We start from the raw sequence: 22,249 nt of genomic DNA, 5'->3' as shown, positions 1-22,249 counted from the left end.
CAAACCTGCTGGCATATTCAGGGCATAAAAACACAGGCCCCTGTGCCCTACCCTCTAGAGGTCAAGGTGGCACTTGAAAATCCGCATTTTTGTAATGGTCTGCCAAAGGAATTATTACATGAATCAGTTCTGAGCACCATTGAGTCTTGGAAGATGCTGTTGGTATTCATGGGTCTTTTTATCTTTCCTTGAGGAACGCTACTCTTCCCAAGCACAGGGATGTGTCATCCAGTCATCTGTCTCTGGGTCACCTGGCATGCCATTTCACATACAGTACTAAGATGGATGACTCAGAATTTGTAGAAGAATGAATGAAAATGCAAGAGCGGGCTAGGGATATGGTCTAGTGGCAAGGGAGCTTGCCTTATATACATGAAGCCCTGGGTTCAGTTCCTCAGCACCACATATATAGAAAATGGCCAGAAGTGGCGCTGTGGCTCAAGTGGCAGAGTGCTAGCCTTGAGCAAAAAGAAGCCAGGGACAGTGCTCAGGCCCTGAGTTCAAGGCCCAGGACTGGCCAAAAAAAAAAAGAAAGAAAATGCAAGAGAGATTTCTTTGAAGGGGTGAGTCGAGGGTAGCAGGAATTTGTGGTGTAGCCAATAGTTGAGACGAAATTCAAATGGAAAGAGAAGCTTTTAATTCAATACTTGGTTCAAGATACAGGTAAGAATCAAGCCTCTGGGAATCAATCACTTAAAATATTTGTATGTTCAGGGTCGAAATATTCCTCATGGACTGAATTATTTCCAATTTGGGAAAATGCTCATCTCGATGAGATTTTTTTCAGTATACATCTTACTACTTGATTGTTTCATTCTGGCTCTCTGGTGATCAACTGTTTTTTTTTTTTTCCTTTTTAAAAATTTACTTATTTCTTTATTGTCAAAGTGATGTACAGAGGGGTTACAGTTTCATAATAAGGTAGTGCGTGCGTACATTTCTTATCCAACTTGTTACCTCCTCTCTCATTTTTCCCCTGCCTTCTGCCCTCCTCTGTTCCCTCCCCATGAGTTGTACAGTTGATTTACAGCATATAGTTTTGTAAGTATTGCTGTTGTATTGGTTTGTCTTTTACCCTTTGTCTCTCCATTTTGATATTCCCTTTCCCTTTCCTAGTTCCAATACACATATATACAATATTCTGGGTACCCAAATCAGTTACAGTGATATCAGAGGTAAAACGATGGGGAGGAAAGACAAAAGGAAAAGGCATAATTTCACATAGTGTGTTGAAAATAACAACAACATCGATAAACCATTTGTTTCCATAACTTAGAGTTCATTTTGCTTAGCATCATCTTGTGTGTTCATATGGACATAGCTATTGAGCTGTTGTCATCTTCTGCTAGGATTGGATGTTTTTAAAATAGAATGTTTCCGTTCTTCCCAAGCTGCACCCTGAGGTTGCTCTGGCAACCACCTTGAAAATGCCGAGTGCTTTATTCCAAGTCTCCAAACTTCTCCAGTTTTCTGGCTGCTGCAGCATGTTCAGTGGTGTGTGGACTTGAAAGGTTATCACTCAATAATCTTAATTAGTCAAGTCACCCAAAACACTCCTCCCAGCCTGGAATGCTTGGCTCCATGGGCTTGTCTTCGTGGGGTATGGGCTTTGTACTCTGCACTCAGAACATGTGATCTTTAGAGCATTTGATGCCGGGAGCCAGATCTTTACCACCTGGGAGACCTCTCATGACAGAACGGTGTCGCTATACTTACAGACTCAGAGGCTGCCACCCTTAAGCCTATCATTTCTGGGGTTTCCTTATCAGAATGGTGTTAGGAAAGCAGTGTTGTAAATCACCCACCCACCTCTAAACCCTCTGAGAATCAGCTTCTACTTCTGGGGTTGCTGGGGCGGTGGAGGGAGGCAGCCAAGCTTGGCCCCCTGGCTTTCAGGGCATGAGCACACCCAGCCACACTGTGCCGGGGATACCAGCACCACGTGGCCTTGCATGACCAGCTGTGTCTGTAGGATTTTGCTGAAGTTGAAGGACTTTGGGTCCTGCCCTGCCAATCCCAGAGTTCTGGCCTCAGCTGGGCCCCGAATGAGGTCTGAGGGGTGTGTGGGATGCAGTGTGTGGACCGGCCACAATTGAAATTCCAGGGAGAAGTGATTAACTTGACCTCAGGCCATTTCCCACACCTGCTGGTTTAGTAAGTTGTTAGGCACACATACTCTGAGCCTGGGGAGCAGGGGCCAAGGGAGGCTCAGGGCCATTGAGCTCAGAAGAGGGTCATGTGTATGTTCACGTTTCACGTGAACGTGGTTCTGTCCCTCCAGGGGAATGGGGCGATGCTCTTCACCCAGCCAAACGGCGCTGCTTGCCTCAGACACCATCACTCCACACAGTATCGACTCCCCTGCAGGGTCCCCCACACCTCCATGTGGCCCCCACGCTCCTGCATTATGCTCCACATCACTGCATGTGGCCTCTCCCTCCTCAGAGTGTCCACCACGTGGCCCCCACTTCCCTGCAGTGTCCTCCACGCCACTCCACGTGGCCCCCACCCCCTCACAGTGTCCTCCACGTGACTCCACGTGGCCCCCACCCCCTCACAGTGTCCTCCACGCCACTCCACGTGGCCCCCACCCCCCCACAGTGTCCTCCACGTGACTCCACATGGCCCCCACCCCCTCACAGTGTCCTCCACGTCACTCCACGTGGACCCCACCCCCCCACAGTGTCCTCCACACCCCTCCACACGGCCCCCACCCCCTCACAGTGTCCTCCACACCACTCCACGTGGCCCCCACCCCCCACAGTGTCCTCCACACCACTCCACGTGGACCCACCCCTTCACAGTGCCCTCCACGTCACTCCACACAGCCCCCACCCCTCACAGTGTCCTACACACCACTCCACACGGCCCCCACCCCCTCACAGTGTCCTCCACACCACTCCACACGGCCCCCACCCCCTCACAGTGTCCTCCACACCACTCCACACGGCCCCCACCCCCTCACAGTGTCCTCCACACCACTCCACGTGGCCCCCACCCCCTCACAGTGTCCTCCACGTCACTCCACGTGGCCCCCACCCCCTCACAGTGTCCTCCACGTCACTCCACGTGGCCCCCACCCCCTCACAGTGTCCTCCACACCACTCCACACGGCCCCCACCCCCCACAGTGTCCTCCACACCACTCCACGTGGACCCACCCCTTCACAGTGCCCTCCACGTCACTCCACACAGCCCCCACCCCTCACAGTGTCCTACACACCACTCCACACGGCCCCCACCCCCTCACAGTGTCCTCCACACCACTCCACACGGCCCCCACCCCCTCACAGTGTCCTCCACGCCACTCCACACGGCCCCCACCCCCTCACAGTGTCCTCCACGTCACTCCACGTGGCCCCCACCCCCTCACAGTGTCCTCCACGTCACTCCACATGGCCCCCACCCCCTCACAGTGTCCTCCACACCACTCCACGTGGCCCCCACCCCCTCACAGTGTCCTCCACGCCACTCCACGTGGCCCCCACCCCCTCACAGTGTCCTCCACACCACTCCACGTGGCCCCCACCCCCTACAGTGTCCTCCACGTGACTCCACACGGCCCCCACCCCCTCACAGTGTCCTCCACACCACTCCACGTGGACCCCACCCCCTCACAGTGTCCTCCACGTGACACCACACGGCCCCCACCCCTTCACAGTGTCCTCCATGTGACTCCACGTGGCCCCCACCCCCTCACAGTGCCATCCACGCCACTCCACACAGCCCCCACCCCTTCACAGTGTCCTCCATGTGACTCCACGTGGCCCCCACCCCCTCACAGTGTCCTCCACGTGACTCCACGTGGCCCCCACCCCCTCACAGTGTCCTCCACGGCACTCCACGTGGCCCCCACCCCCTCACAGTGTCCTCCACACCACTCCACGTGGCCCCACCCCCTCACAGTGTCCTCCACACCACTCCACGTGGCCCCACCCCCTCACAGTGTCCTCCACGTGACACCACACGGCCCCCACCCCCTCACAGTGTCCTCCACACCACTCCACGTGGCCCCCACTTCCCTGCAGTGTCTTCTATGTCAATGTACGTGGCCCCCACCCCCTCACAGTGCCCTCCACACCACTCCACGTGGCCCCCACCCCCTCACAGTGTCCTCCATGTCACTCCACGTGGCCCCCACCCCCTCACAGTGTCCTCCACTCTACTCCACGTGGCCCCCACCCCCTCACAGTGGCTGTTTCTACCTGTGTGGCTGGTCAAGTGGGTGGCTCCATCTTGCTGCTAAGGTTTCCTCTGTCTTCTCCTTGTTCTGGGCTGTTCTTTGCTCTGTCTCCTGCTTGGTCTTTGGTCCGGGTGGCTCTTGTTCTTCTCTTATACAATGTCCTGTCCTGGTTCCTGTTAATCCTTTATGTTATTTAATCTTTCTCTTGAGTTTTCTTCATCTACCAGTGTCAAGCCAGATACCTCTTAGTATTTTCCTGGCCTTGCTTCACATGAAACAAACACTTGCATTTACTACAAAAGGAGGCAGCAGGCTGGAGAGCCTGCAGTAGGTGAAGTCACACTGCTGGGGTCTATCCTAGTGTTCTGCCTCCAGTCAGAAAGTTAGGGTGCTGGGACACCTCTAATCTTCCCAGGGCGCAGTGACTCAGGAGCAGGCACCAAGGGCCTGGGTGTGTTGGGGGAGGGGGGACGAGTACGTGAAGCATGGTGATCCTTCCAGAAATCACCAGTCTTGGTGCTGAGGCTTCTCCAGGGGGACCTGGGATCCACAAGTGGCCTGTGGGCAGGGTGGCAGGAGAGAGCAGTGTGGAGGCCGAGGCCTCTTCCTTTCTCTAACTGGAGTCTGCCTCTGCCCTCTTCAGCTGGTGCTGCCCGAGTACTCCATCCACAGCCTCTTCTGTATCATGTTTCTGTGTGCTCAGGAGTGGCTCACCCTGGGGCTCAATGTCCCCTTGCTTTTCTATCACTTCTGGAGGTAAGTGCAGGGGCACACCTTCCCTCAGCGCTGCCTGGGAGCCTCTCCCGTGACCATGGCCTCCACTAGTCCAGTCACTGGGTGCTTCCTGCCATCACGTTTCCTTCACGTTCCCTCCCACAGTAGTCCATACCATGGAATATTATCTGGCAGTGACAAGACTGACACAGTTGCTTTATATGATTCCATTGACATGAAATGTTCAGAAGTCAAATCTACAGAGACAGAAAGTAAATGACTGGTTTCCAGAGGCCAGGAAGAAGCAGGAATGGGGGTACAGGGTTTCCTTTGCAGGGTGAAAAAAATATTCTGAAATTAGGCAGTTCTGATGGTGGCACAACTCTATAAATATGCTAAGTCCTATTGAGTTGTATACTTTAAAGTGATGAATTTTATGGGATGCAAAATATATTTCAGTTAAAAAAAAAAGCACCTACCAGATGGACTAGATTTTCTAGGACAGTTCTGGTTTCAAATATTCTGTGCCCTACTAAGACCATGCATCAGATCTTGTGACTTGTAAAATGCAGTCTGCATATGTATGGATCTAGGTGTCAGGGAGGAGAATACAAAGTCTTCCCTGCAGATGTCTTTTCCTTTAAGACTTCCTTCCCTGCACACCTCCCTTCCCTGAAGAATTCCTTCCATGAAGACTTCCTTCCCTGAAGACTTTTTCCCTGACTTTTTTCCTTGAAGATTTCCCTTCCCTGAAAGACCTCTCTTCTTCTGAAGACTTCCTTCCCTGAATATTCCCTTCCCTGAAGACTTCCCTCCCCTGAAGACTTCTTTCCCTGATTATTTCCTTCCCTGATTATTTCCTTCCCTGAAGACTTCCTCCCCTGAAGACTTCCCTTCCCTGAAGACTTCTTCCCCTGAAGACTTCCTTCCCTGAAGACTTCCTTCCCTGAAGACTTCCTTCCCCTGAAGACTTCCTTCCCCTGAAGACTTCCTTCCCTGAAGACTTCCTTCCCCTGAAGACTTCCTTCCCTGATGACTTCCTTCCCTGAAGACTTCCCTCCATGAAGACTTCCCTCCATGAAGACTTCCTTCCCCTGAAGACTTCCTTCCCCTGAAGACTTCCTTCCCTGAAGACTTCCTTCCCCTGAAGACTTCCTTCCCTGATGACTTCCTTCCCTGAAGACTTCCTCCCCTGAAGACTTCCCTTCCCTGAAGACTTCTTCCCCTGAAGACTTCCTTCCCTGAAGACTTCCTTCCCTGAAGACTTCCTTCCCCTGAAGACTTCCTTCCCCTGAAGACTTCCTTCCCTGAAGACTTCCTTCCCCTGAAGACTTCCTTCCCTGATGACTTCCTTCCCTGAAGACTTCCCTCCATGAAGACTTCCTTCCCCTGAAGACTTCCTTCCCTGAAGACTTCCTTCCCCTGAAGACTTCCTTCCCTGATGACTTCCTTCCCTGAAGACTTCCTTCCCTGAAGACTTCCTTGCCCTGAAGACTTCCTTCCCTGCAGACTTCCTTCCCTGCAGACTTCCCTTCCCCGAAGACTTCCCTTCCCTGAAGACTTCTTTCCCTGATTATTTCCTTCCCTGATGACTTCTTTCCCTGAAGACTTCCTCCCCTGAAGACTTCCCTTCCCTGAAGACTTCTTCCCCTGAAGACTTCCTTCCCTGAAGACTTCCTTCCCTGAAGACTTCCTTCCCTGAAGACTTCCTTGCCCTGAAGACTTCCTTCCCTGCAGACTTCCTTCCCCTGAAGACTTCCTTCCCTGAATATTCCCTTCCCTGAAGACTTCCCTCCCCTGAAGACTTCTTTCCCTGATTATTTCCTTCCCTGATGACTTCTTTCCCTGAAGACTTCCTCCCCTGAAGACTTCCCTTCCCTGAAGACTTCTTCCCCTGAAGACTTCCTTCCCTGAAGACTTCCTTCCCTGAAGACTTCCTTCCCCTGAAGACTTCCTTCCCTGAAGACTTCCTTCCCCTGAAGACTTCCTTCCCTGATGACTTCCTTCCCCGAAGACTTCCCTTCCCTGAAGACTTCCTTCCCCTGAAGACTTCTTTCCCTGATTATTTCCTTCCCTGAGGACTTCCTTCCCTGAAGACTTCCTCCCCTGAAGACATTGCTTCCCTGAAGACTTCCCTTCCCTGAAGACTTCCCTCCCCTGAAGACTTCCTTCCCTGGAGACTTCCTTCCCTGAAGACTTCCTTCCCTGAAGACTTCCTTTCCCCTGAAGACTTCCTTCCCCTGAAGACTTCCTTCCCCTGAAGACTTCTTTCCCTGATTATTTCCTTCCCTGACGATTTCCTTCCCTGAAGACATTGCTTCCCGGAAGACGTCCTTCCCTGCAGACTTCCCTTCCCTGACGACTTCCTTCCCTGCAGATTTCCCTCCCCTGAAGACTTCCTTCCCTGCAGACTTCCCTCCCCTGAAGACTTCCTTCCCTGAAGACTTCCCTCCCCTGAAGACTTCCCTCCATGAAGACTTCCTTCCCTGAAGACTTCCTTTCCCCTGAAGACTTCCCTTCCCTGAAGACTTCCTTCCCCAAAGACTTCTTCCTTTCCCCTGAAGACTTCCCTTCCCTGAAGACTTCCCAGAAGACTCCCTTCCCATGGAGACTGAAGAGTTCCCTTCAGTTTTGAGGAGCCATGTGGACTTTCCAGGGACCGCTTGCTAACTGTCTCCTTCGCTTACTTGATTGATTCACTTGCTTGATTCACTAACATTTCCACCACTGTTCTTTTTGCTGTTCTGGGTCCTTCAATCAAGAAAACAAATGCCAGAAAACTACTCTGCACTTGTGAAAATATGATGGCCCTCTACAACATTGAGGATAGAAGACATTTAATCCAAAGCAATTAAATGTAAAAAGTAGACTGCTGGTTTAGTGGCAGATAGTGGTGATGTGGTTCTGCACCCTGTCCACACTTGCAGCTCTGCCAGCTCTTCCTGGTTCCTTCCTGGGGATGCCAGGGACACATTCTCCCTTCCGTTAGAGCATCTGCCGGGTGGGCGGAATCACCTGATGTGAGTGTTGGAGGAGTTTCACCTCGCCTGATGGGAGTCGTGGCAGAGCCAGTGGTGATGTACTCTGTGGCTTGAGCAGGACTGTGGAGGGGCCATGGCTGGACAGGGTTGCAGGGGGGCCATAGCGGGGCAGGGCTACAGGGGTATGGCCATGGCTGGACAGGGGTGCAGGGAGAACCCTGCATCAGGATGAGGCAAAGATGATTTCAGGGTCCCCAGGTCTCAGAGACAATGCTTCCATCTCTTCTTTCCTGCAGGTATTTCCACTGTCCAGCAGACAGCGCAGAGCTGGCCTACGACCCACCCATGGTCATGAATGCCGACACCTTGAGCTACTGCCAGAAGGAGGCCTGGTGTAAGCTGGCCTTCTACCTCCTCTCCTTCTTCTACTACCTTTACTGGTGAGTCGGTGACCTTGGCTCCTGCTGTAAGGGAGCAGGAAGGGAGGTCCAGACTGGCCTTCGGAGGAGGCCTCAGGAGGAGGGCTGGGGCTAGAGCATAGCTGACCGGGTCTGACCCCAGCCATCCAAGTCTGGTTTAGGGCAAGAGCTCCAGAAGGGGGTAGGGGGAAGAAGGCCCTGTGCACACCTGGAGGCCATAGTCAGAGGTTTCTGAGGAGACAGCGGCAGGTTGGCCACTCTTCCTGCCCCTCAGAATGTGGCATCCCAGCCATCAGGTGGGCCCTGGGCCCACCCTACCACCTTGACCTCCCCTGTTGTAAAGACTCTTGAACACCAGCCCAGCAACCTCCCCAAGCTCAGGCATCACAGGTGGGCACCTGGCCTTGGAATGCTGAGACTTCATGTAACCCAGTAAACCCGCTGACTTTGAAGCTCAGGCCTAGGGCTTCCCTCTTCACCCCTTCACTCCTACAGCCTAGCTCAGCAGAAAGCAGGAAACCATGGTCTCCTGGTCTGATGCCCCAGAGAATAGCTTTTCTGGGACTCTTCCCTGCCCCTCCCTGCTCCTCCCTCCCTGTGCTCCTCCCTGGAATCTCTCCTCAGTCCCCCCATCCCTGCTCCCCCCTCTCCTGTGCTCCGGCCTGGGGTCTCTCCTGAGTCCCCACCCCTCCCTGCTCCCCCCTCTCCTGTGCTCCTCCCTGGGGTCTCTCCTGAGTCCCCACCCCTCCCTGCTCCCCCCTCTCCTGTGCTCCTCCCTTGGGTCTCTCCTGAGTCCCCACCCCTCCCTGCTCCCCCCTCTCCTGTGCTCCTCCCTGGGGTCTCTCCTGAGTCCCCACCCCTCCCTGCTCCCCCCTCTCCTGTGCTCCTCCCTGGGGTCTCTCCTGAGTCCCCACCCCTCCCTGCTCCCCCCTCTCCTGTGCTCCTCCCTGGGATCTCTCCTCAGTCCTTACCTCTCCCAGCCCCCTCCCTCTTCTGTGCTCCTCCTTGGGGTCTCTTTCAGTCCTCCCACCCTACTCCTCCCCCATGCTCCTCCCTGGAGTCTCTCCTGAATCCCCACCCTTTGCTGCTCCCCCCTGGAAACAGGTTCTGGACGTCCTAGGAGACTCATGGAGGTGGACAGGCTCTGGACGTCCTAGAAGACTCATGGAGGTGGACAGGGTCTGGACGTCCTAGGAGGCTCATGGAGGTGGACAGGCTCTGGACGTCCTAGGAGACTCATGGAGGTGGACAGGGTCTGGGGGTCCTAGGAGACTCATGGAGGTGGACAGGCTCTGGGGGTCCTAGGAGACTCATGGAGGTGGACAGGGTCTGGGGGTCCTAGAAGACTCATGGAGGTGGACAGGGTCTGGACGTCCTAGGAGGCTCATGGAGTCTCCTCGGTGTTGAGAGGACCATCTGTGTGTGTCTGCTGTGCCCTAACCTGGCACTAAGTCACTGGCATTTGCTGGCAGACTGACCATAGTCCCCACGGCTTCCCTCCCTGGCAGCACTGGCAGCCATGGTGCACAAGCCATGTGGAATCACAGTGTGAGTGAACGGAGATGAGGAGCCACACCGCGAGTTCAGGGTCACGATGGACAGGCCTGGCTGAGGGCAAGAGTGCAGCCCACGGCGCCAGAGAACAGTCCCATTCACGCACAGCCTAGGGGCAGGGTCCCCCAAGCATGAGGCCCCCTGAACATGAGAGCCCCGAGTATGGGGTCCCTGCACGTGAGGCCCCCTGAGGGGGGGCCGCTGAGCAGCAGCCCACAAGGCTCAGGAGGGTTAGGGCACAGGGCTAGAAAGGAAGCTGTTTAGCGTCTCTCCTTTGATTTGCTCTTTAGGCCATTCTGTTTTCTGTCTGTGGTGAGCTGAAGGACGTCTCTCAGAGTGGAGTGTGTCCCTCCTTGGGGTGGTGGGCTGCAGTGTGGACCATGCTCTCTCAGAGTGGAGTGTGTCCCTCCTCATGGTGGTGGGCTGCAGTGTGGACCATGCTCTCTCAGAGTGGAGTGTGTCCCTCCTCATGGTGGTGGGCCTCAGTGTGGACCACGCTCTCTCAGAGTGGAGTGTGTCCCTCCTCATGGTGGTGGGCCTCAGTGTGGACCACGCTCTCTCAGAGTGGAGTGTGTCCCTCCTTGGGGTGGTGGACCTCAGTGTGGACCACGCTCTCTCAGAGTGGAGTGTGTCCCTCCTCATGGTGGTGGGCCGCAGTGTGGACCACGCTCTCTCAGAGTGGAGTGTGTCCCTCCTCATGGTGGTGGGCCTCAGTGTGAACCACGCTCTCTCAGAGTGGAGTGTGTCCCTCCTTGGGGTGGTGGACCTCAGTGTGGACCACGCTCTCTCAGAGTGGAGTGTGTGTCCCTCCTTGGGGTGGTGGACCTCAGTGTGGACCACGCTCTCTCAGAGTGGAGTGTGTGTCCCTCCTTGGGGTGGTGGACCTCAGTGTGGACCACGCTCTCTCAGAGTGGAGTGTGTGTCCCTCCTTGGGGTGGTGGACCTCAGTGTGGACCATGCTCTTTCTGAGTGGAGTGTGTGTCCCTCCTCATGGTGGTGGGCCGCAGTGTGGACCATGCTCTCTCAGAGTTGAGTGTGTGTCCCTCCTTGTGGTGGTGGGCCGCAGTGTGGACCACGCTCTTTCTGAGTGGAGTGTGTGTCCCTCCTTGGGGTGGTGGACCTCAGTGTGGACCACGCTCTTAATGCCTCTAGGGCATTATACAGGAGGACCAGGGACTGTCTTGCTGAAAACACATTTTGGTCTTCTACTGGCAATGCAAGTGGTGTTCTTTACTCTGATCTCCAGTCCTAACACAGAGCACAGCGCCATCTCAGGGCCCGGACACAGCCATTTTGAAGCCCAGGACAGCAGCTGATGGCATGGAGAACCTGTTGAAACCCCAAATGCCCTGTGGTCCCAGAGACCTGCCCTGCTTCTGGGCACAGCAGTGGGCACTGAGAACAAATGCTTCTTCTATCCCTGGAACCAGCGTTCATTTGCGCAGAGGGAGCTGACCCGGTGCTGTGGGGACAGGAATGATGAAGCCCTTGGGAGATACCTCTGCCAGAAGCCGCCCTGAGCCCCTGTGGCTCCTGCTAATGCTCTTCTCATTCTCTGTTTACAGCATGATTTACACTCTGGTGAGCTCCTAACTCAACCACCACATCACCAAAGACAGGAAAGGCCGAGGCCCACGCCCTCTGCTGCTGGTGGCGCAGACCGAGCCTGAGCAGGTCCATCAGGCAGTGACTGGGGGAATGGAATTGTGCAGCAGTGGGGCCTACTCAGCTGTGTGTGTCTGTTATTGCTGTCTGTTACAATCTTTGCCACATGGTTGAGCGTTGGGGGCACCGGGGCAGTGCTGGAACCCTGAACCTCCCTTGAGGTACCACTGCAGCTTCTGGATCCACTCCACAGAGCAGCCCATGCCATGCTCCCGGACACTGTGGGTGAGACCTGCAGCCATTGGGTGCAGCCAAGGACCAGAGCCTCAGGGCTGGACCATGCTTGGCCAAGGGCCAAGGGCAACCATCGGCAGGACTGCTGACAGCCTCAAGGGTGCTGTGGGCTTCTCCACTTTTGGCAAGGCGGAAGGCTGTGCGGCCTCCCTCTGCTGTGGCCAGCCTGAGCAGGCTGTGCAGTCTGCTTTCTGAGAGCCTGGGGCAGCAACTTCTGAGTGGGAATGGAGTGGGAGGTTGGAAGATAGTGTCCAGCCTCATGGGTAAGCCTGGGAGGGGGAGAGTGGAAAATGTTTTTGTTTTTTTTTAATTTGCACATATTCAAGATGTGAGTTCACCATCACTGGTTGTTTTGCTCTGCACTACACCTGTCAGAGCCATCTAATGTAAAGTGGCTGGTCCGCGCGTGCCAAAGCTGCCTTTCCATAAAAGCCTCAAGGAATGCCCAGCCAGAAAGTCCTGCATGGCTGCCCTATGCTGCGGCACCCACAGCCAGGAAGTGGGACAGCACAACCCTGGCGTCGGTTCAGGATGCGGAATTGCTTCTCCTGTTCCATCAACATGGGGACCTCAGTGCACTCAGAATTTCTGCCTGGCTTTCTCTCCTTTTTGTGGTGGGAGTTGGGTGGCAAGGTTGAGATTCTTATGATGTTTAAATTCGGCACAATGATTTCCACCCGATTCCCCACGCTTCCTTGCTTCTCTTCTGTTTGGCAAACGTGGGCTACTTATAGTTGTGCCTGGCTCACGTCTGAAGCCTGCGACTCAGGCTCATGAATGGCGGTGGTGTAACACAGTGTGATGTGTGTAACATGCAGTGGCGACCTGTGTGTCTCCCCTCTTGCCTGTGTCTCTCATCTCCCACCCATCCCTCTCACCTCTTCCCCTCCAGCCTGTGCCTCACCTCCCAGCTGTGTGTGTCTCACCTCTTCCTCTCCAACCCACGCATCTCACCTCCCCCTGCCTGTGGCTTTCACCTCCAGCCTGTGTGTCTCACCTCCAACCTGTGTGTCTCACCTCCCTGGCTCTCCTTGTACCCTATCACGGTGCCTTACTCACCATAGGGTTGACAAACTGGTGGTAGAAATGGCAGAACTGCCAGTGACATGGTGCTTCTAAAAGATCTGTGGGAAACAAGATGCAGGCTTCTGCCTCGGGTGATGGTGTGAATCTGGAAAGGCAGAGGCTGAATGGGGGTCAGGTGGTCCAGGACCAGGCCCTTCTGGCAGAGCTGCCTATACGCCTCCACCTTCAGGGCTTCTGGGTTCCTCTGAGAGCCCAGTCACCTTCACCCCATAGAACAAGCCCCACATTTTGGGGTGTAGACAGAAAATCTAGGCAACTTCTCCCCACAAAGTGGAGGGTTTGCTTCACACTTTGATTCTTTCTAAAGGGATCTGAGGTGGTTCACATTGGAGGCTTGAGTGCACAAAGATGGTTAAAGTGGAGGTAGGAAATTTAATGCCAGCCTAGCCTCCCAGTGCAATGGAACATGGTCCTGACATGATCATTAATTGTGAATGATAACAGGTTGCATGATATGCTTCACATTTTTTAGATTGCACAATGGGCCCTTGCAATACCGTGAAGTCACAACTGTTCTTATTTTGTCTGTAAGCCCAAGATCTGAGCAGATAAGGGGCTGGCCTGCTTTAGAACCCTGACTCAAACGCCCCCATTCTTTTTATCACACCATGTTGCAGCAAGGAGTCTTCTTATAGTCGTGGTGCACTGACTTTCAGGGGAGATTTAGAACACACTCTGGAGGAAGTGTTTGCACCTGTTCTCTTTCTGGTGGCTGTCAGGTCCCTTGAGGCAGGGCTTTGCAAGGTGTGGACATCTCCTGGCACCTTCATTTACAAAAGAGACAACCAGATATCCCTGCCACAAGCTCTGATGTTGCACATGGGGTCTTCAAGTCTGGGTGAGTTTTCACTCCTAGGAGAAGAGCTGGTACTGATGGCCAAGATGAGAGTGTGGCATGGACTGCATTACAAGGCATGTGGCCTGCCTGCATTTACTACGCCCCCACCTTCCCACCCCCCGCTGTAGGCCCTCAGAAAGGCCAAGCTCACCACTGGAGACGGCCCTGCATCCCACACAGTTACAGATAGGGGCAGGCATCCTGTGTGCAGTCACCAGTGGGTGTTCTGTGTCTCCAGTGGAGGTGCTGGGCTGCAGTGGGCTGTGGTTGCAGTGGGTGTTCTGTGGCTGCAGCGGGTGTGCTGGATTGCAGTGGGTGTTCTGTGGCTGCAGTGAGTGTGCTGGACTGCAGTGGGTGTTCTGTGGTTGCAGTGGGTGTTCTGTGGTTGCAGTGTGTGTTCTGTGGCTGCAGTGGGTGCTCTGGGCTGCAGTGGGTGTGCTGGGCTGCAGTGGGTGTTCTTTGGCTGCAGTGGACTGTGGTTGCAGTGGGTGTTCTGTGGCTCCAGTGGGAATGCTGGACTGCAGTGGGTGTTCTGTGTCTGCAGTGGGAATGCTGGACTGAAGTGGGTGTTCTGTGGCTGCAGTGGACTGTGGCTGCAGTGGGTGTTCTGTGGCTCCAGTGGGAATGCTGGACTGCAGTGGGTGTTCTGTGGCTGCAGTGGACTGTGGCTGCAGTGGGTGTTCTGTGGCTCCAGTGGGAATGCTGGACTGCAGTGGGTGTTCTGTGGCTGCAGTGGACTGTGGCTGCAGTGGGTGTTCTGTGGCTCCAGTGGGTGTGCTGGGCTGCAGTGGGTGTTCTGTGGCTGCAGTGGGTGTTTTGTGGCTGCAGTGGGTGTGCTGGGCTGCAGTGGGTGTTCTGTGGCTGCAGTGAACTGTGGCTGCAGTGGGAGTGCTGGACTGCAGTGAGATGTGGCTGCCAAACTTGGGCTCCAGATGGTGCCCTATTGAGCTACCACTGTCTCCAGAACATCTTGAGTACAGTGTGTGGTAAGAACTGAAAAAGACAAGAAGAAACCAGGGTCCCACAGTCAAGTGTGCATCCTAGAGACCTGGAGAACCCTCCAACAGCAGGAGGCCACACATCTGAGTCCTGGAGGGATTCAGACCACGCTGCACCATGCTGACCCCATAAGGCGATCCCGATGAAGGGAAGACCCTGTCTGTGTGTGAGATGCCTGTCCTGAACCTACCATGCAATGTGAGCCCAGTGACCACGGCTCCTTCCTCTATTCTTTCCCTTGGCAGTCTTCCTTTTTTCCTCCACCCAAACTGTTGCCTCCAGGTGCTGGCCTCCCTGCTGTCCAGCTCTGAAGGAAGACATCTGTCTTTAGGTTTAGAGACACAGCACTCTATCAACACCATCTCCCTTCCTGGAGTTTGACTATCTGACCACTACCCAGTGAGACTTAGATGGCACTGCAGTATCTGTTCAAATTCCATGAGGTGTGAGCAGTACCCTATCCTTTTCAGAACATTCCACATGTAAGAATCATAGCATCCACTTCCTGGCAGGGATGTGTGTTTGGGTAGGAGGGAGGGGAGCTGTCTGATGTCAGTCCCCACAGATTACAATGATGCATGCTGGGCAGCCCTGTACCCAGGCTGGACTGTGGAGACTATGCAATTATAACATCTGGCCATGCTGGAGGCTTCTAGAACCAGCTCCTTGTGGCATTGCAGCAAGTCTCAGAAGCTGTTCTGGTTTATGTAGCTAAATGGGGAGTGAGCTTAATGTTGAGGTCACTTTCCAGGCTGCACAAGGGGTAGACAGCACTGGCAGAAAGACAGAGATGCCCAGCTGATGGTCAGAGCCCCAAAAGAGGGCATGGAGCGCTGGCCCCATGTGACTGGTCTCTGTTTCTAAGCAATGTTTCAGGACCGCATTTAAACAACTGGATCTAAGGCCAGAACTCACCTGTTAGGTGTTCAGAGCAAAGGTAAGTCACAGAGACTCAGGAAAGCTGTCAGGAATCCTGTTTAGGTAAGAGAAAAGGAGGCCAGAACTTGTTCTACCCTGAGACATAGTTTTTGATGGTACCATCAAAATTACATGCCTGTAATTCTAGCCTTTAGGAAGGCTGAAAATGAGAAGATACAGATTTGAGGACAGACCAAGCAGAGAAGTCCATAAGACTTCATCTCCGAATGAGGACTTGGGATGCAATGACACCTACCTGTGACTAGGGATGTCAGGAAGCCTAAGCTGGTAAAAGTGGTGAGACTACATGTGTGTGGTGATGGTGAGACTACATGTGTGGTGATGGTGGGACTACACACAGATGACAGCGGTGAGCTCTGTGAACCTTCAGATCTCCTCACAAGACCAGCTTTCTCCTTCCACCTCTGTCTCTGTCCTCTGTACCTACAGCATGGACCCACCCAGCACTTCGATGTGTGAATATCATCATGTCCCTTCACTGGTGTCTTCTCCATTCCATGCACCTCACTTGTGTAACTTGAGTGATTTTACTTGGGGAAAAGAGGGAAGCTCATAGGAGAGGAACATCATAGAGCCTTTGCTCCTCACTCCTCCCCTGTCCTCCCTTTACTGATTCTACCTACCCATGAACATGGAACGTCTTTCCATTTCCTGGTGTTCTCTTTTATTTCTTTCTTCATATTTTTTATATCATTTATGTCTTTGGTTAGTTTAATTCCTAGGTGTTTTATTTTTTGAGGCCATTGCAAATGGAGTTGTTTTCATGATTTCCCTTCCTGCTGTACATTGTTGGCATACAGAAAGGCAACTGGTTTTTGTGGGTTAATTTTGTATCCTGTTCCTTTGCTGGATTCAGCAAAGTATCCAGCTCTAGGAATTTGGGGGTGGAGTTTTGGGTTCTTTAGGTATAAGATCATGTCACAAGTAGGGATAGCTTTATTTCTTCTTTTTCTTTCCTTATTGCTCTGGCTAGGAATTCTAGAACTTCACTGAAGAAGAGTGAAGAAAGTGGGCATCCTTGCCTTGTTCCTGATTTTAGGGGAAATTATTTCATTTTTTTCCCATTCAGCATGATGTTGGCTGTTGGTCTGTCATATATAGCCTTTATTGTTTTAAGGAATGTTTTTTCTTCTATTCCTAGCTTTTCCAGAGCTCTTAACATGAATGGATGTTATATTTTATTTTATTATCATTATTATTATCATTATTATTATTATTATTATTATTATTATTATTATTATTATTATTATTTGCCAGTCCTGGGGCTTGGACTCAGGGCCTGAGCATGTCCCTGGCTTCATTTTGCTCAAGGCTAGCACTCTGCCACTTGAGCTACAGTGCCACTTCCAGCTTTTCTGCTTATGTGGTGCTGAGGAATTGAACCCAGGGCTTCATGCATGCAAGGCAAGCACTCTGCCACTAAGCCACATTCCCAGCCCTGGATGTTGTATTTTGTTGAGGGCTTTTTCTGGATCTATTGAGATGATCATGTGATTCTTGTCCTTGGCTCTGTGGTAAACTACATTTATTGATTTGTGTGTTAAACCAGCCTTGCATCTGTGGGATGAAGCCTATATGGTCATAATGTATGTTTTTTTTGAAAATTTGTTTCTGAATTCCATTGGCTATTATTTTATTGAGGAGCATTGCACCTGTATTCAACAGAGAAATTGGTTTGTCGTTCTTTTTTGTTGGACCCTTACCTGGTTTGGGGATGAGTGTGATGTTGGCTTCACAGAATGAGTTTTGGATTGCTCCCTCTGTTTCTAGTTCATGGGAAACCTTGAGGAGTATTTTAGCTCTTTGACAGTTGTCATAAAGTATTTTTTTCAAGCAAGACAAGCTTCTTATTCCTAAGGTCTTGAAATGTGGTTGGGTAAAGAGAATTCACACACACACACATACACACACAGAAAGAAGAAGCTAGGTGCACACAGGAGGAGTACATCACCAGGACTGGGAGTTTGGGAAAGGTGACCAGGGGTAGGAGGGTTTCTCCAGGTAGAAGGGACTTATGTCAGAGCAGGGCCCATCTCTCGGAGTCTTCCTCCACTCTCAGCTTTGGTTCTAAATCAGGACCAGGGCTCTGAGGAGAAAGCCAAGGCCTGTGGCCTGGGAGCACAGCCCAAAGGAATTGGCCTTCATTCATTCAGCAAGCTGAAATAGAAAGGCCCTCAAGTACACCCGAACTCTCATCTCATGCATGCATAGAGGGCTGTGACCTGCTGGGGGCATTTGATTGGGTCAGGGCCCTCTTTTTTTTTTTTTTTTTTTGGCCAGTCCTGGGCCTTGGACTCAGGGCCTGAGCACTGTCCCTGGCTTCTTCCTGCTCAAGGCTAGCACTCTGCCACGTGAGTCACAGCGCCGCTTCTGGCCGTTTTTTCTGTATATGTGGTGCTGGGGGATCGAACCTAGGGCCTCGTGTATCCGAGGCAGGCACTCTTGCCACTAGGCTATATCCCCAGCCCAGGTCAGGGCCCTCTTACAACCCAGTAGAAGACAGGTGAGCAGGCCTGGGCTGCCTCTCTCTTGACACGGACGGATGAGGCACACACACCACCATTCAGCATTTCCTAGGGCAGTGCTGGCTCTGCCAAGACGGAGATGATCCTGGACAAGCCAGGGCCCGAGAAGACCTTGCTAAGGACAGAGCCTCTGCCACTGTGCCTCTCCCTGGCCCAGGCTCAGACATACTCCCTCTAATACTAGCGGGATAAGGGGCCCACAGTCCCTGTGGTAGGCCCACCACAGGAAGGAGTGGGGCTAGAAGACAGCTCATGTGATGTGGCCATACAAAGAGAATCCTTGCTGCCATGCTGTGCATCAGGCCCCGAGAGCTCCCTGGAGAAGGAGAGGCAGGAAGGGAGCCGTGGGGCCTGGTGCATGGATGCAAGCCTGGAGCATGGCACAGGAAGACTGCAGCACCACCAAGGACTCACACCTGAGGGACGTGGTCCTGCCAGCATGGCGTCGGCACACCATGTCTATCCTCAGCCCTTTTCATTACACTAGGAATTGTAAGTGATCCAGAGATGTTTCATGCTACATGAGACCACATGCAAAAACCATGCCAGTTTACATTTACTTTTCCTGTGGTTTGGGGGTCCCCTGTTATTGTATGGAAGGGTCCTGTACATCCAAGGCCTTTGGTATGTGGGGACCACCCCTGGAGCCCCTCTCTGGCTCCCTTCCCGCCTCTCATGGGTACCAGGAGGTGAGTCTTACCAGGAAGTTTCTGACAGCTGACAAGGCTGACTAAGCCTACTTAAGAGGCACATCCCTTGGGAATCATTTTTATCTCAACAGGAGACTTGAAAAACGGAATGGCTATATTTACAGGTAGAGATTTCTGCCTCCCAGTGTTGTGCTGAGCCTTGGTTTCCTTTGCAACCCTCACAGCAGTCCTCTCGGCCAGGTGAGGACCCAAGTCAGGTCTGGAAGGCCAAGGAGTGCAGGCAGGGGAGCTCTGACGCCATGGGTGAGCTGGGGGCCGACGTGCCCACCGGGCACGGTGCCCTGGGAGGTGTCCTTCTCTGACCTGTGCTGCAGAGACTCTGGATTTTCTCCTGGTGTCCAGTGGTTTCCTTCAGCTCTGTCACTTATACTTAGCTAATTCCTAAAATAGAGTCTGCTGGTGGAGATGTTGATCCTCATTTTTAAAGGTACATTTTAGAGGACATAATGGCAAAGATGGGTAGCTCTGTTTCTATTTAAAGGCTCATTACTCTGGGTTTGAATAATTTAAGACTACATTGGGATCAGCATTTACTGCTACTTTAAATGCAATTTTTCATGCATATCATTGACAGGAACCCAGAGTGGCTGTCAGTAGGATGAGAGGGCAACTTGTGGGCAGAGCGGCAACCCTGCAGAGAATGTACAGCTACAACTTCCTTTCCGGGACTTGAGGCTCCAGGACTGGACAGGGAGGAAGAGCTAGGCCCATTCAGGGGTTCCTCGGGATTTTTAAGTGGCTTAAAGAATAGTTTTACTGAGTGATAAAGCTTAGCTAGAGTGTCTGCAACAGACTACACTGGGAAACTGCACGACAGCATGTAGATTCCTGATATCAGATACTTTCCCATCTACAATGGCTAGATGACCCATGCTGCCTGTGAACACACCACACTGGGAAGGGTCCCACTGACCCGTGTCTGCCTGTGTGGGGCCAGGAAGGGTCCCCTGGTAGACACGATCTCAGCAAGCTGAAGGAAGGCTCCATTTCCACTGATGTGCTCCAGCTGGCCATATGTGGTAGCCATAGTCCCCAGGTGAGCAACTCTGAACAGGAGTCCAGCACTGCCACCTGCTAGGTCCTCGGTGGAGACAAGGAATCCAAACAAATGAGATGCAGTCTGTGCTCTCCAGTGCCAGCAAGAACCTATGGCTTCCCAGGGAAATACACACAGACATGGAAGCCAAGCCATTGTGCCCATCTTTGCCTGCCCATGCTGGGGGCCACCCACACAGGACACAGAGCCCATCTCCTCCGTGTGACCAATGGCCCCCAAGCAAGTAGGGAGAAGGCGATCACAGAGGAAAATCCTCTCTAGACTTCTTTCTTCAGAGCAGTCTCTGGCAAAAGGCAAAAAGACCATGAAATGATGAGGAAAAGGGAGTTGGGGACACAAGACTCCCAAGTTTCCTGTCTGGGGTTTATCCAGTGGTCCCCTGGTAGCATTGTTCCTGGAAACCAGCCAGGTGGCTAGCCAGTCTTTCCCATGTGGACTGTTCACCAGATCCCACTCACTCCCCACCCCCCCATGTGTACTATCCACCAGATCCCACTCAGGCTTGTCCTGACCCATGGTGGACCTTCCAGCAGGTGGCAGCGTGGCCGTGGTGGGGTCCAAGGAATGCCCCCTTCCTCGCCTTGTTCCCTGTGTGGCCAGACTGTTTCCCAGCCTCTGTGGCTGGGTCTCAGAATGCAGGGCCCCTGGTTAGATGCTCCAATGAAGGTCCTGTGGTAGAGGATGGAACGTGAGGTGGCACAGGCCTGGGCAGCAGTGCACCTCCCTGAGAGAAGACCAGAGTGTTGCTCTCAACAGTGCCCATGGTATTTTCTCTTCCTGGCACCTGTCGACTCCTGAGTTACTGAACTGGCTTCTCGGCAGTGGATTCTAGAGTGCTCTGGCTAGCAGTCCCAGCATTGCTGCTGGACCAAGGATCCTGTATTTCTGGGCGGTGCAGTCTCAGCAGAGTCTGGTCCTGATCACATCTCCGTTCCCACCAGGCCCATGCCTTGGCCCTGTGGCCCCTCATTCTCTCATGGCCCCTGGTCATGCTATCCCCTTCCCCCTCTCCCGCCTCTCACCTTCTGCCCTGAAGGTCGAGTGCATTATACAACTTGTCCATGTGGGGAGCAGGAACCACACCGGGCCGGATGTGCTGACCCATATCAAAATAGCACCATCTCAAATGCAAAAGCAGTGGATAAAAATAAGCTATGCTCATTAGACAGTTCCCTGCTCTCCATGGCTGCACAGGACTGTGCTTTGTCTCCCCAAGTGTAAATCTCCCTATTTAGAAATGGCTCGGCGGGAGGTAAATGAGTAGTGCCGAGGCCAGTCATCGCTCATGGCCAGAAGCTTACCGTCTCCCCTCTGCTGGGGAATTGGTGCAAGTCAGGCTGTGTGCGGAAGCTTTACAGACATTGTCTCACTTTATCTTCCCACCAGCTCTGCAAGGCTCTTGTTCTGTTTTACAGATAAGAAAAGCAGGCTCAGGAAAGCTAACGAGCTGCTCAGACCCCAGAGGTATCCAGAGGTAGTGATGGAGAAGCTAGGCCGAGAACAGTGGTCACTCCTGTCGGAGGGCCATGTGTTCCTATGGCCACTGCCTGCCCGGGGCTGCCCAGGAGCTGGTTGAGGGGTATACTTCCAGACCTGCCCCTTGTTACATGAAGTGATTCTGAGTCCAGCCCTCTGCAGAAAGGTGTTCTGTGCGGTGGCTGCTGGCAAAGGGCATTTGAAGCACCACCCCCCCGGCTGTGACTGAGTCCACCATGGACTCCTGGACAGTGCTCCTGTCAGGACATCGATCCACAGGGTGTGGACCTGGCTCCTCCACAGGACAACACTCCAAGCAGTGTGGACAGTGCTTCTGGCAGGACAACAACCCACGAGGCTGTGGTACTGTGCATCCTACCTGTCTGTGCACAGCCTGGCCTGGGCTACCTAACAACAGTGGTCACCAGGATGTTGAAGTGGTTTGACCCAGAGTCTGAGCAGAAATAAGGCAGAGTTAGCGAGATGAGGGACAAATGTCTAAGAGCAAGAGCTCAGACTGGACAGCTCTGCACAAGGAGACATTTCTGCTGCAGGCAGAACCTGGTCTCCAGTGAGCAGGTGGACAGTGGGCCTGGGGGCTTCCTTGCACAGGGGCACCTAGGGAACAGGAGACTGAGGCAGAGACAGACAGAGAGAGACAGGCAGACAGTAGCAGTGGCAGCTCACCATACCTGGTGAGGGAGGAGGTCAGTGCTGACTCTGGTGAGAGGACATCAGCTGTGGCTCCCTGTCTGGTACAGCATTTCCTGCAGTCTTGGCATGGCGTCCCAGTCTCTGCTCCCAGTCAAGATGGACAATCTCTCAGCATCTGTCCCCGAGGCCACCCCAGCACAATCCCCCTGGCTGGCT

The 22,249-nt window shown here is 53.2% G+C and overlaps 1 protein-coding gene across 2 annotated transcripts in view; it reads left to right on the top strand.

Moving 5' to 3' along the window:
• Positions 1–13,773, top strand: part of Cnih3 (cornichon family AMPA receptor auxiliary protein 3) — a 120,011-nt gene extending 106,238 nt beyond the window's left edge. For both annotated transcript variants that reach the window (XM_048357603.1, XM_048357602.1), the window contains 3 exons: positions 4,826–4,938; positions 8,174–8,317; positions 11,416–13,773. In XM_048357603.1, the coding sequence (XP_048213560.1) occupies positions 4,826–4,938; positions 8,174–8,317; positions 11,416–11,443 (285 nt within the window). In that variant the 3' untranslated portion in view covers positions 11,444–13,773. The remainder of the gene's footprint in view (positions 1–4,825; positions 4,939–8,173; positions 8,318–11,415) is intronic.
• Positions 13,774–22,249: the final 8,476 nt, after the last annotated feature.

The sequence above is a fragment of the Perognathus longimembris genome, chromosome 11 (genome assembly GCF_023159225.1).
Source record: "Perognathus longimembris pacificus isolate PPM17 chromosome 11, ASM2315922v1, whole genome shotgun sequence".
Taxonomy (NCBI): domain Eukaryota; kingdom Metazoa; phylum Chordata; class Mammalia; order Rodentia; family Heteromyidae; genus Perognathus; species Perognathus longimembris.
The sequence above is the reverse complement of the archived record's forward strand: the minus strand, read 5'-3'. Positions and strand labels throughout refer to the sequence as shown.